Source organism: Oncorhynchus masou, chromosome 13 (assembly GCF_036934945.1).
Source record: "Oncorhynchus masou masou isolate Uvic2021 chromosome 13, UVic_Omas_1.1, whole genome shotgun sequence".
Taxonomy (NCBI): domain Eukaryota; kingdom Metazoa; phylum Chordata; class Actinopteri; order Salmoniformes; family Salmonidae; genus Oncorhynchus; species Oncorhynchus masou.
Window position 1 is genome coordinate 59,033,824 of NC_088224.1, and position 14,682 is coordinate 59,048,505.

General features: G+C 41.7%; 1 protein-coding gene across 3 annotated transcripts in view; it reads left to right on the forward strand.

Moving 5' to 3' along the window:
- The window catches only part of LOC135552691 (limbic system-associated membrane protein-like), a 741,617-nt gene extending 727,671 nt beyond the window's left edge, over positions 1-13,946 (forward strand). For all 3 annotated transcript variants that reach the window (XM_064984463.1, XM_064984462.1, XM_064984461.1), the window contains 4 exons: positions 1,439-1,570; positions 1,747-1,867; positions 10,494-10,642; positions 11,011-13,946. In XM_064984463.1, the coding sequence (XP_064840535.1) occupies positions 1,439-1,570; positions 1,747-1,867; positions 10,494-10,642; positions 11,011-11,108 (500 nt within the window). In that variant the 3' untranslated portion in view covers positions 11,109-13,946. The remainder of the gene's footprint in view (positions 1-1,438; positions 1,571-1,746; positions 1,868-10,493; positions 10,643-11,010) is intronic.
- The last annotated feature ends 736 nt before the right edge of the window (positions 13,947-14,682 follow it).

The window sequence follows — 14,682 nt, forward strand, 5'->3', positions numbered from 1 at the left end:
AGTTCTATGGGTGTAGCAGAGAAAGAGCTTGATACATTAGGCATGCAGCTGTGAATGCTGCTGCGTTGCAGTTCGAGACTTGAAGTTGAGGTTGTTAGGTATGTTTACTGAGACCACATTTCGGATTTAGCCGCAAACAAATCTATGAGAATAACTTGAGTCTCTAATTGGAGAAATGTGATATGTCAATTGTTGTCTTTTTGTTTTGTTATTTAAGACAAGGTAGGTGTGTGTTGTTAGGTTCTAAATAAACAGAGTTCAAACTCACGGACGATTAGTGAAGCTCAAACCAGGTTTATTCACCCAGTGGGTCACACAGCTGCATAAAGACCAAGACATATTTACAACAGCACTTGTATTTAAACCTTTGTCCTATGCTGAGTATCCTCCTTTCACATCTGGTCAGCCAATACATCTCTGTTGCTAGACAGGACTTTAGTGATGCCTGTTCTTTCTCGTGTCATCTGACCTGACCTCGGCCCAAATTCCTCACTCCTCCCCAACTCACGGCTGTCCTGTGGCCATTCTCCTTTCCATAGGATCCCTGATGTCTAACAATAACACGTTCTGGCAGAATGTAAACGTTCTGCATTCCCCTCTCTCCCTCGGTGACATGGATGACAACATTTCATATTTTTAAGTTTAGAAGTCAGAACCCGTCAGTGTTCACAAAGCAAATCAATTGTTTTGGAACAGCCTTCCATATTCAAGTTCCAGAGTTGTTACTTCATTTCACAGGGTAGAAGACCTTGCTCCCTGAGTGTCAGCTCAGTTGAGGCGTGCCCATTGTTTTATTTTGTCGGGTTCGGTGGCATTTGGAGGTTCAGCTGGGGATTTTTTTCAGACACTGTCTCTGTCTTCTACACATTTGATGGGGTTGGGAAAAACATGTTGGTTATAAGGTTAAATATGTCTCAGGAGTCTTCATGCATTCACTGCAGGCTATTGTTCCTGTCAATCAATATCCATTTAGCAATGCCAAGAGAAATGTTGATACAGTACATTTGTGAACAGCTTTAGTCAATGTTACCCCATGGTACCTTCGTCAATGCTATCCCATGGCACTGTATGTAGCAATTGGACCGGTATCTAATCACCCCAAGACAGCACTGCGGAGTCAGCTTCTTATCCACAAGCTTGGCATTCTCCTCATCCTGATCACACCTAGATCTGTCCATATTCGGAGTAGATAGGCTAAATGAGAGAAACTCGGGAGACATACGTGACTAATTAAGGGAACTGCTGTCTCAGGTTTGTCTATTTGATGCTCCATTTGATACAAACATTTGGTCCGACATTACTCAGGCTCATTGGAAGTATCAGAGCTGCATTGAACAGTGTTCTGCTTTACCTGGAAGCTATTCTGTTCTCCCTTTGTCCTCCATTCACCCTCTCTCTCTCTCTCTCTCTCTCTCTCTCTGTGTGTGTCTCCCCACAGCCGATTCTCTAGATGGGGAGGAGTACCTGGATATATCGGGGATCATGAGGAACCAGGCGGGCCGCTACGAATGCAAAGCCAGCAATGACGTTGCCACACCGGATGTCAAATACGTCAATGTTGTCGTCAACTGTAGGTTCATTTTGGGGGATGACTCCTGTTTCTCCTGGCCTTACGTTTTTTTTTACAACACCCAGTTGCTTTTACGACATTGAGATCCATGATATGTCTTTCATTAATTGATGATTGGTTTTATGCAGAGAGGGAATAAATATAACCAAGATGAACTATTGTGATCGGATCCTCAGATCCTCCCGCCATCAAGAATGCCAAGAGCTCTGAAACCCAGGTGGGCCGAATGGGGGTTCTTCAGTGTGACGCGGCCGCAGTGCCCAAACCAGAGTTTGAGTGGTACAGAGATGACAAGAGGTAAGCATTATGATGTTGTTTAGTACATATCCTTTCGTCATAATGGGGGAAGAACCTGCTCTATCATCAAAGGAGGCTGGTGGGAGGAGCTATAGGAGGATGGGCACATTGTTATGGCTGGAATGGAATAAATGGAATGGTATCAAACATATGGAAACCACGTTTGACTCCGTTCCATTTATTCCATTCCAGCCATTACAAAGAACCCGTACTTCTATAGCTCCTCCCACCAGACTCCTCTGCCTATCATGTGAAAATGTAAAAGTTGCCTAGGGAACCATTTTCGCACCAATCCTGTGTAGGTCTTACGTCTGTTATCAATGTCATTTTTTTTACATTTAATAAATAATTTTGGCTGTAACCCTCCAAATTGTCATTCATTCATAAACCTTTTTAATTTTCATATGTACTAAGGAGACTAAGTGTTTTCTTTCTTGGGCTTCAGGAATGTGACTGAAAAAGTGCCCAGGTCTTGAAAACTAACAAATGAAACTGATTGAAAGTATTAGGAGTATATTGGCAAACAAAGTCCGGTCAAGGCTGCGACAGCGCCAGTGCAATGTGTGGCGCTTACTCAGGTGTTCAAAAGCGCGTATCAGACCCGAGAGCCTTAGGTAGTTCTTTATGATTTTTAGTTTAGAAAACCATCTCTCCGCAGAAGCGACAGTTACAGGGATGGTTAAAAATAGCTTGATTGCCGTAGCAACATCAGGGAAACTGGGCAGAAGCCGGGAGTGGTGCTTCAAATGCATCAGTTCAGCAACATCTTTAATTCAGCCTCTCATTCGCCTTAATTCCCGGCCTCAACACCTTACGGAAAGAGATTAACTATATAGGAAGCTCTGGGGGCAGGTTGTCTGGATGCTGGACAGCTAAAACATTGGTAGATGCAAACGGGTTGTCATATTTAGCAGACAACAGTTCTTAAATTTTAGTTCATACTGGTGAACTGTCGTTTGAGTTGTGTGGTTGCAATATCAACAGTCCCTTATCTCTGGTATATGTATATTGGCATTCATCATTCAAGACAAAATTGTGTGCAGTGCGATGGACACCTGCTCTTTCATTGACATAGACTGACCAGGTGGAAGCTATGATACCTTATTGATATCACTTGTTAAATCTACTTCAATCAATGTAGATGAAGGGGAGACAGGTTAAAGAATGTTTTTTATGCCTTGAGACAATTGATACATGGATTGTGCATGTGGGTGAATGTTGAAGACAAAAGATTTAAGTGCCTTTGAAAGGGGTGTGGTAGTAGGTGCCAGGCTCATCGGTTCGTGTCCAGAACTGCAATGCTGCTGGGCTTTTCATGCTCAACAGTTTCGCATGTGTATCAAGAATGGTACACCATCCAAAGGACATCCAGCCAGCTTGACACAACTGTGGGAAGCATTGGAGTCTCGACCCCGCCCTGTGCAACTGGGTCCTGGACTTTCTGACGGGCCGTCCCCAGGTGGTGAAGGTAGGAAACAACATCTCCACCCCGCTGATCCTCAACACTGGGGCCCCACAAGGGTGTGTTCTCAGGCCTCTCCTGTACTCCCTTTTCACCCATGACTGCGTGGCCATGCACGCTTCTAACTCAATCATCAACATTGCAGACGACACTACAGTGTTAGGCTAGTTTACCAACAACAACGAGACAGCCTACAAGGAGAAGGTAAGGGCCCTCGGAGTGTGCTGTCAGGAAAATAACCTCTCACTCAACGTCAACAAAACAAAGGAGATGATCGTGGACTTCAGGAACCCCCCCTCCCCCCCCCCCCTTCCATCCACATCGACAGGACAGAGGTGGAGAATGTGGAAAGTTTTAAGTTCCTCAGTATACACATCACGGACAAACTGAAATGGTCCACCTGCACAGACAGCGTGGTGAAGGACAGGAGGCCACCTCAGGAGGCTGAAGAAATTTGGCTCATCATCTAAAACACTCACAAACTTTTCCAGATGCACAATCGAGAGCATCCTGTTGGGATGTATCACCGACTGGTACGGCAATTGCACCGCCCTCAACCGCAAAACTCTCCAGAGGGTAGTGCGGTTTGCACAACACATCACCGGGGGCAAACTACCTGCCCTCCAGGACACCTACAGCACCCGATGTCACACGAAGGTCAAAAAGATCATTAAGGACAACAACCACCCAAGCTACTGCCTGTTCACCCCACTATCATCTAGAAGGCGAGGTCAGTACAGGTGCATCAAAGCTGGGACCGAGAGACTGAAAAACAGCTTCTATCTCAAGGCCATCTAACATAGAGAGGCTGCTGCCATCATACAGACCTGAAATCTCTGGCCACTTAAATAAACAGACTTAATAAATGTATCACTAGTCACTTTAAATAACGCCACTTTAATAATGTTTACATATCCTACATTACTCATCTCATATGTATATACTGTATTCTACACCATCTACTGCATCTTGCCTATGCCGCACGCCATCACTCATCCATATATTTATAAGTACATATTCTTATTCATCCCTTTACATTTGTGTGTGTTTGTGTGCGTAAGGTAGTTGTTGTGAATTTGTCAGATTACTTGTTAAATGTTTATTGCATAGTCGGAACTAGAAGCACAAGCATTTCGCTACACTTGCATTAACATCTGCTAACCATGTGTATGTGACCAATAAAATTTGATTTGATTTGAGTCTACATGGGCCAGCATCCCTGTGGAACGCTGTTGACATCTTGTAGAGTCAATGCCCCCAACAAACTGAGCCTGTACCGAGGGGGTAAAGGGGTTGCAACTCAATATTAGGAAGGTGTTCTTCATGTTTTGTGCACTTAGTCTTTCCTGAGACATTGTGCATTATACACTATCTGGAGTGGCAATACTCAGTATAGAACACAGTCGGGCCATAACATGGACCTACAGGCCATGGTGAAAACACGCGAGACTCTCAAGTTGGATTTCATTTGATTTAGGCCTAATGTAATTTTCCTTGAATATTGCAGCCCATTTGTGTCGGCTATTTGCCAGACAAAACCCGCTGAGTTCAACAAAAAATAGTAGCTGAAATGATCCTCAAACCGACAATGTTTTCCCCCATTGTTAGGCTATTTGATGTGTAATTTTGATTAAAAGTTTATAAATAGCTCCTAGATCGCACCTAACTCGCAGCTATAGATAATAGACTGCATAATGAAACAATTGTTTTGAGGGGGGACTTATAAGGTCCCTCAAGGTCCTAAACTATATCTTAACTGCCATCAATAAGAAACATTACTGTGCAGCCGTATTCATTGATCTGGCTGAAGGCTTTCGACTCGGTCAATCACCACATCCTCATCGGCAGACTCGACAGCCTTGGTTTCTCAAATGATTGCCTCGCCTGGTTCACCAACTACTTCTCTGATAGAGTTCAGTGCGTCAAATCGGAGGGTCTGCTGTCTGGACCTCTGGCAGTCTCTATGGGGGTGCCACAGGGTTCAATTCTTGGACCGATTCTCTTCTATGTATACATCAATGATGTCGCTCTTGCTGCTGGTGAGTCTCCTTCACTCATGCTGCCAAACATACCCTTGTAAAACTGACCATCCGACCAATCCTCGACTTTGGCGACGTCATTTACAAAATAGCCTCAAATACCCTACTCAACAAATTGGATGCAGTCTATCACAGTGCAATCCATTTTGTCACCAAAGCCCCATATACTACCCACCATTGCGACCTGTACGCTCTCGTTGGCTGGCCCTCGCTTCATACTCGTCGCCAAACCCACTGGCTCCATGTCATCTACAAGACCCTGCTAGGTAAAGTCCCCCCTTATCTCAGCTCGCTGGTCACCATAGCATCTCCCACCTGTAGCACATGCTCCAGCAGGTATATCTCTCTGGTCACCTCCAAAACCAATTCTTTCTTTGGCAGCCTCTCCTTCCAGGTCTCTGCTGCCAATGACTGGAACGAACTACAAAAATCTCTGAAACTGGAAACACTTGTCTCCCTCACTAGCTGCCAGAGCATAGCCCACCTATAATTTAGCCCAAACAACTACCTCTTTCCCTACTGTATTTATTTATATTTATTTATTTATTTTGCTCCTTTGCACCCCATTATTTTTATTTCTACTTTGCACATTCTTCCACTGCAAATCTACCATTCCAGTGTTTTACTTGCTATATTTTATTTACATTGCCACCAGGCCTTTTTTTGCCTTTACCTCCCTTATCTCACCTCATTTGCTCACATCGTATATAGACTTGTTTATACTGTATTATTGACTGTATGTTTGTTTTACTCCATTTGTAACTCTGTGTCGTTGTATGTGTCGAACTGCTTTGCTTTATCTTGGCCAGGTCGCGATTGTCAATGAGAACTTGTTCTCAACTTGCCTACCTGGTTAAATAAAGGTGAACTAAAAAAACAAATGCATTATTTGGCATTAATAGACTGGTTTTACGCACAACTTTTTATACAGGCTGGAAGAGAGAGCGATGACGGCTTAGTTCATGCAGGTTCAGGTAGCCTGTCCAGGACAGCTGTATATTCGACAACAAAAAAAATCAGTTGGTGTTCTGTTGTATCGAATATGTATTTGACAATCTGCTTTGTTGGAATTTCCAACTTTAATTACTGAACAAGTAATTACATTATACCACATGCCAGCAGTCTAAATGGCAGCATTGTGACACCGTGTATCGCTTTGAGAAATGTTAGGCTTAACCTGAGAAAATGACAATTAAACAGGGCTTCCAATAAACATTTATCTAGTAGCTAAAGCAAAGCCATGCCCAGACACCATAGAAAGCCTGCCGTTGGTTTGATAGGCATGCAGCCACATAGACATGTTGCAGTTTCAGCACCATGGACAGCGAACGGTTGTCTACTTTGTGAGTGGCTGTCTGGCTGACATTCGATTATTACAACGTCAACAACCTTACACATCTCAAGGAACCTTGGAACCTTGTGGGTTACAATCTTACTGTAGTTGTTTTGTTCCCCTGAACTCCTGGCTTGGTTATTTCTTGAGATAAATCCACATCTCATGCCATCTGTTTTTGCGGATCCAGCGATATGCCACAATCCAAAATGAAAGATAAGCACCATATAATTTCCAGATTTGCTGTGCTTATCTTTTCATTTAGGGTTGAGTAATATAGCTGGATCTACACAGCCACAATGGCATGGGATGTGGACTTGTGTTGACATTTGAGGTCACACTCTGAATTGAAACTCTGAAATCCCTTTAAGTTCCCTTCCTTACCTCTGCATGATGTACAGTGTTATTATTTTATCTCCTTCAACAACTTGCTTAATGTAATACAATACCATCATATCAAATCATGCTCGGCCAGCTGATTTTATGTCTTGTCTTTAACCATGAAGTTAACGTACCTTATCAAGCATATTTACTTCCACATTGCAAGAGGCTTGTTCCCCAACTTGTTTCCTGTAATTTCCTTTAACCTTACCAGCACTGATCTTGTCACGACTGCCCACGACTGCTGTTATATTTGAACTACTTTGCCACTGAAATCTCCACACCATCTTCCAGTGGCATCTGTATAGGAATCCTGTAGTGCTTATTGATAGTGTAGCAATTAGCATTTCACAAGACTGACCCGCTCCTCCTAATCTTCTACTGGGAATTCTGAGGCTCATTACTGTTGTTGCTGCTTGGTCCTTTGATCTGGAACCTCCCGGTCCTCTATTAGTCTCTAGTTTCTGATTACATCCCACGTCTTGGCACCTGCCCTGAGAGGGGGGGTAGTACAGTATAGCCTGGTTAACACTGACTGAACACTGCACTCGCTCATTGTGAACTGAAACAATGGTGAGCGTGGATGTTCAGTCGGGTTTAACCAGGCTAGTTACAGTAGGTTGGTTCTTGTTCAGTGTCCTGTGGTGTTCAGAGGCTGATATTCCGACAGTGTTGAATAATGGACAGCGTTTTTGTTTCTCCCCATTGACATGAGTTGCTGTCACAACCACTTGAGAACACTTTTCATTTTCCCTGCCACCTACAAAGCTCGACATGTCTTGTTGATTTCCTTTATCAACAGCCTGTAGACATCCTACTTCTGTCACTCACCGTTTCCTGTAATAGCCTACTTTAGATGCACCCACATGCCAACTGGAGAGTCGAGGAATGAGATGTGTCTGCCTGATTGTTTGACACATTCCCGTTCAAACCAGTCACCCTCTCTGTGCCCTCTGCCCCATTTCAATACTGTTATCAAATCTGTCCTTCTGTTAAAGAATGGCTGTGACTTCTTAAAGTTCATATGTCATTTCAAAGACGTGTGCTGCCATCTGCCAGTGGAAGATGATGGTGCAATGAACTAGGTCTCATTTGGATCCATTCACTGCATGCTTCAGACTTCACACAATTGCTTATGTCCAGACCAGGAAATGTTGTATTCCCTACTGCTCAACCTTGTACATGTAACTCTGTCTTCCTCCATTTAGTATGATATGTTACAAATTCCAATTAGTTGTGGCTAACGTTGGCTTGGTGGCTAACGTCCGCTAAGCTAGGTGTTAAGCTTAGGGTTTAAAGGTAGGAGTTAGGTTAGGGTGAGTTAACATGCTATGTAGTTGTAAAGTACCTAAAAAGTAGTAAGTAATTGCAAAGTTGCTGAAGTTGTCTGTGATGAGCTTCGAACACGCAACCTTTGGATTGCTAGACGTTTGCATTATATGCCCATCCATCCACCCCAAACAACCACCTACCCTCCCTCATTTTGTTTTTGCCTCAGCCAACTTTCTGTCTTAGAGAACCATACCATGCTGTTCTGCTAGAATCACACCCAATCATCTAACAGCATGCATGTGTTCTGAAATCCCATAGTGCCTTTAGTGTCAAGGGAGTCACCTGGCCCAGGTTTGATGTTTTGGTCTAATACCATTTTCCATGACATGAGCCACATGTCTTCATTGGCCTTATCATCACTGTTGGTGTCAACAATCCCACTGAGGTTTTGTAATCCCTTCATACTCCACCCAATGTGTCCCACTAAAGTTTTGTAGTCCCTCCGTACTCCACCCAATGTGTCCCACTAAAGTTTTGTAATCCCTCCATACTCCACCCAATGTGTCCCACTAAAGTTTTGTAGTCCCTCCATACTCCACCCAATGTGTCCAACTAAAGTTTTGTAGTCCCTCCATACTCCACCCAATGTGTCCAACTAAAGTTTTGTAGTCCCTCCATACTCCACCCAATGTGTCCCACTAAAGTTTTGTAGTCCCTCCATACTCCACCCAATGTGTCCCACTAAAGTTTTGGTCCCTCCATACTCCACCCAATGTGTCCCACTAAAGTTTTGGTCCCTCCATACTCCACCCAATGTGTCCCACTAGAAGGATCTCGGCACTTCTTCAACTTTCTGCTTCCCCGCCACCAGATTATGCTGTCTCGTGATGTGCAATCGCTTTCCTTTTTATGCAAATGTTTTATACTACCGTGTGTCAGCACAAAACCAAACCCACTGCCCAGTCTCAGCTGTCCTAGCACCTTAGAGGTTGGATTAGTTTCCTTAAGTCAGTCTCAGCTATCCTAACACCTTAGAGGTTGGATTAATTTCCTTAAGTCAGTCTCAGCTATCCTAGCACCTTAGAGGTTGGATTAGTTTCCTTAAGTCAGTCTCAGCTATCCTAACACCTTAGAGGTTGGATTAATTTCCTTAAGTCAGTCTCAGCTATCCTAACACCTTAGAGGTTGGATTAGTTTCCTTAAGTCAGTCTCAGCTATCCTAACACCTTAGAGGTTGGATTAGTTTCCTTAAATCAGTCAATCTCAGCTATCCTAGCACCTTAGAGGTTGGATTAGTTTCCTTAAATCAGTCAATCTCAGCTATCCTAACACCTTAGAGGTTGGATTAGTTTCCTTAAGTCAGTCAATCTCAGCTATCCTAGCACCTTAGAGGTTGGATTAGTTTGAAGCCCTTCATACGTCACCTTAAGTGTGTCTCTACAACGTATTATACACAGAGTATACCAAACATTAGGAACATCTTCCTAATATAGAGTTGCCCTTTTGCTCTCTGAACAGCCTCAATTCGTCGGGGCATGAACACTACAAGGTGTTAAAAGCGTTCCACAGGGATGCTGGCCCATGTTGACTCCAATGTTTCCCACAATTGTGTCAAGTTGACTGGAAGTCCTTTGGGTGATGGACCATTCTTGATACACACGGGAAACCTGAGGTTGAAAAACCCAGCAGTTGCAGTTCTGGACACAAACCGGTGTGCCTGGCACCTACTACCATATCCTGTTCAAAGGCACTTAAATCTTTTGTCTTGCCCATTCACCTTCTTAAACCTGTCTCCTCCCCTTCATCTACCCTGATTGAAGTGGATTTAACAAGTGACATCAATAAGGGATCATAGCTTTCACCTGGATTCACCTGGTCAGTCTATGTCAAGTTGTGTGCACTTGGTGTCAATAGACTCTATGATAAGGCAAACCAATGTTATCATAATTCATTATTTGTATGTAAATGTAGGAGAGGAACTGTGTGAATATTGAATTTCATATTCACTTTTCTTTTGAAACGAGCTGACGAGCACTGTACAGTATGTATTCTAAAGACAAAAGTGGCAGACTAATCAGATGTCCTGAGTCTTAGGCATTATAACACAATATGCATAACGTGATGTGCCGTCTTGTCCAGGCTATCCAACGCCCAGGGAATCAGCATCCAGATCGTAGGGACCACAACTGTCCTGATGATCTCCAACGTTACAGAAGAGGACTATGGAAACTACACATGTGTTGCAACCAACAAACTCGGGATCCAAAATGCTAGTCTCTTCCTCTATAGTAAGTGACTTTGGAATAATATGCAGTCCCCCCAAATCTCTTAATTAAATGTCTCTGAAATTAGACACATTATACAATGTTACAAATTCTAGGCCCATTCCATTGAGATGTGGGACTAGAAAAGGCTGTAATACATGGTCTGACCACCTGATGTCACTCACTGCACACAAATCAATTCCTGTAGAGTCATAGCAGCAGTACCTTTACTCAGACAGGGACTCAGACAGGCATAGCAATGTATACATTTACACATTATTATATCACATATAAGTGACATATATTGAATGAAACATCAACAAAATGAATATGTTTAGTTTTTAACTTCTCTTCCTCTGAATGTTTCTCTCTCCTTCTCCCTCTCCCTCCAGGACCTGGGACGGGTCGAGACATCAACGGCGCCGCCTGCCTATCCCAGTCACTGTGGCTCCTCCTGGCCTCCATCACCTGCCTTCTCTTCAAGTGTTAATAGCACCACCAACCTACCATTGTTATTCCCTACCCGGTTATTACATTGAGACTGTTTGCATAACGTAACAAAAATCCCAATGTGCTTCGACGCACCAAACTAGATAATAAGAAAATAGAATGGGCTTATTAATAAGTTTTAGTAACAAAAAAAATATGAAATGGAGAAAATGGAACAAAGTGTTTTTTTTATTTTTAAGAAACAGTTATTACCATTTGAAGATGCTGAAGTCTTGCTTTTCCGCTGCCATTACTCTTGTTTCAGTTGGGGGGATTGGGTGTGGTCCATTGTATTTTGTCCCCATGAATACGTAAGTCTAAACTCCCAAATGGCAGGGATTTCAGGTCAAGTACAACAATCATGGATATCTATGAGAAGCACTGAGACATTCAAGTTACTGTTACTTTCCTAATGTAATTTTACTGTATTGTTAGACTAAAAGGTCATTGTAACCAGTGCATCATCACACAATAATACGCCAATATATGTCCCAAGAATTGACATTTAAAAAAATACAAAACAATAGATTTGAAAGTGTTTATAATATGGATTATGTCAAAGCCAACGTACTCCAGTCAACATTACAGAAAAATAGTAGAACATGTTATATTTGGTATACTTAATTTCAAGAGTATTGGGATCATAACCCAGGAGCAAACAGCCTCAGCTACATTAGATACAGGCCTAGTTGTCTCTATATTAACTGCCTGATTTTTGGACCCATCAAAGGAGAAACACAGTAACTGTGGACAAGCATGGTTTGCATCAGTGCAAACCTTGATAGAAACGCTTGAAATGTGAAATCGTCTTTATGTCGGAAAGGAAGACCTACTTTCTTGACCTTCATCAAACAAAACATGCGTAATATTGATGCGTTACTGTATATAACTTTTTTTTAAGTGTCTCTATATGATAAAAATAACTTGTTTCACCACTGTAACAAGAAAAATAGTAATTATTGTTACAGTGTATGTTGCTTGTATGATTACAAACCAATTACATGCTGTTCAGTTTCTCTATGGCAAACTGTATGTAGCTTCAGAAATGGCCTGCCATATTAGCTTTTATGGTGTCGACTTTCTCCAATAAATTTTGAGCTACCACAGTTATACTGCTGGAATTTGGATAGAAATGTATGACATGAATGATGTGCTTTTCTTTTCTGTATGTGTCTTTTCATAATAACATATGGAAATTCATAATTTATGGATTTATTTTCAATAATTTCCGTTAATGGTGTATATACTTGAATCCAATGTCCTTATATATGAAGACACATTTAATATGTCCACATTTCTTAATAAGTCAGTCATTTGTTGATAATTAACTTGTAGGGTTCCATGGCAACAGCGCTTTGCCCCATACAAGTAAAACCACTAGAGAACAATGTTTTTAAAAGGGTTTAATAAGGTCAAGTTTGTGCATTTATTGTACCTTTCCAATTACAACATTGTTTTAGTTTTTCTTTGAGTTGGTTACATAGATGTGTTTGGTTTCTAAAATGAAAGCTCACGGAGAGTGACCGTGAGCTGAATGCCAAAATGAATTGCTGAACAACAAAGGCCAACAAAAACAGATCGGCCTCATGACGACGTTGTCTACCGCTGTCTGTCAAGTCAGTGTGTTCACAAAACCAACCTGTAAATGTAAGCAATGCTCGCTGAAATCTCATCATCTTTAAAAACCTCCACTGTATTCATACTGCTTTGGAACCATGGTAGTTGTCCATCAACGCAGTCAGAGTTCTTTGCTAGAAAACAGACTTGCTGTATGTTAGCCTTAGTGCTATACTGAAAATCTATCTTGTGTGTCATCTCTGTATTTTCAATTGCCCATAAAACAATGGACGCTAGGCCTACTGTACATCCTGCCTCTGGACGATAGTTTGTTATCACTCCAATAAAGGGGTATGTATTATAATTTAATGGGAAGTGTTTTTACATGTCTGAATGGGAAGGCATGTGGACTATAGCACCATACTGTATGTGTCTACCTGTCAAAACTAAAGCACTGGTGGAAAGCAGTGGGCGGTCTTGCAGTGATTGACAGTCTCCTCAGCCAGTGAGCCATCAGATGTTGAGCTGAAGTCTTTCCCAAGATGAGGGGTCTCACCTGACTGTGCTATACCCTGCCTATGAATACAGCCCCTGATCCCTTATGACTGATACCTGGGGAACTGAAGGGGACTGATATGTCTACCTAGATTCTTTCTAATAATACACATTGCATCCCATCGCTGTATAAAATTGGCTTGTGTGTCTGCACACACTGTTGAGTTACTTTGGCTTGTTTTAAGCCATTGAAAGAGACACATGCGGCATGAATTAGCAGTCATTTACATTGGCCACATGTTTATCCATCCCACCAAGCTATGGTTACATGTGTAACCCACCATTTTATGATTTACCTCACCTGTATATAAACTGTTTTTAGAATATATTTAAGCTGAGTCTATCCCTAAGTTCACTTTGTTGATAATAATCCACTGTAGGACACAGAGGAATGTCACATTTGTACTTCCCTTTGTCACAAGAATGGAATTCCTAGACAATTATACAATCATCACACAGCAATGTCCCTGTTTTCTATTTGCTTTGATTAATGGTAACGTTATTGCGATTGATTTCTAATAATGGTATGTAAAGGTATACAAGAAAATGTTTTGAGGCAAAATAAAGTTGTTTGAATTCAGTGTTCTGTATTTGAATGTGGATTGAGATGTCGATGAGTAATCTTTTTGGAGAACGCTTGAAACACAGTATCTTCCTGGTACAATTGTGTTTATCACCATGTAACATGCAAATAAAATAATACACGTATTGTTCATTCTCATTGGGAGATTTGTGTCCTATACTATATATTTCTGGAGTGCTTGACAAATTATAATCTGTTTTGGAAAAGGAGGTGGGTTTCTATGACACTTTCTAGCCAGTTAACTCTGGACATTGGAAATTGACACTGACAAATCTATCTGAACAGTGTGATCCCTGGAAGGAGAACTCTTGCCAGTAGGTACAATCATTTGCATTGTCTGACTCAAATGATAGGCTTTATAGAAGGAAAGGGCCATTGTTATGGACACCGATGAACTCCTGAAATGGATGGAGTCAATTAATTTGCTATGAGCCTTGTAGCGTTTTTATCTAACCTTTAAACCAGTAGGCCCCATTGAGATAAAGACTCAAGGAAAATACATACTCTGGCATCAGATGACTCAGGAAGGGGTGGGTGTAATTATGGTAGCTTTTAAAATGTAGTGCTAGGTTGGGGTCAATTCCAATTGAATTTGAAAATCCAATTCAATTCTTGAATTGAATTTATGTTGAATTAAATTCTAATTAGAAAAATATTCAAGTTTTGGAATTGAATTAGAATTCCATTGTTTGTATATAAGAAATGAACTGTAAGATTTGTTTTGAATAATTTCAACCTGTATTCCAGCAGAGCTAGGCTGCCTGAACAGTGATATAATAAGCCTGGTCAGTGATATAATAAGCCTGAACAGTGATATAATAAGCCTGAACAGTGATATAATAAGCCTGAACAGTGATATAATAAGCCTGGTCAGAGATAT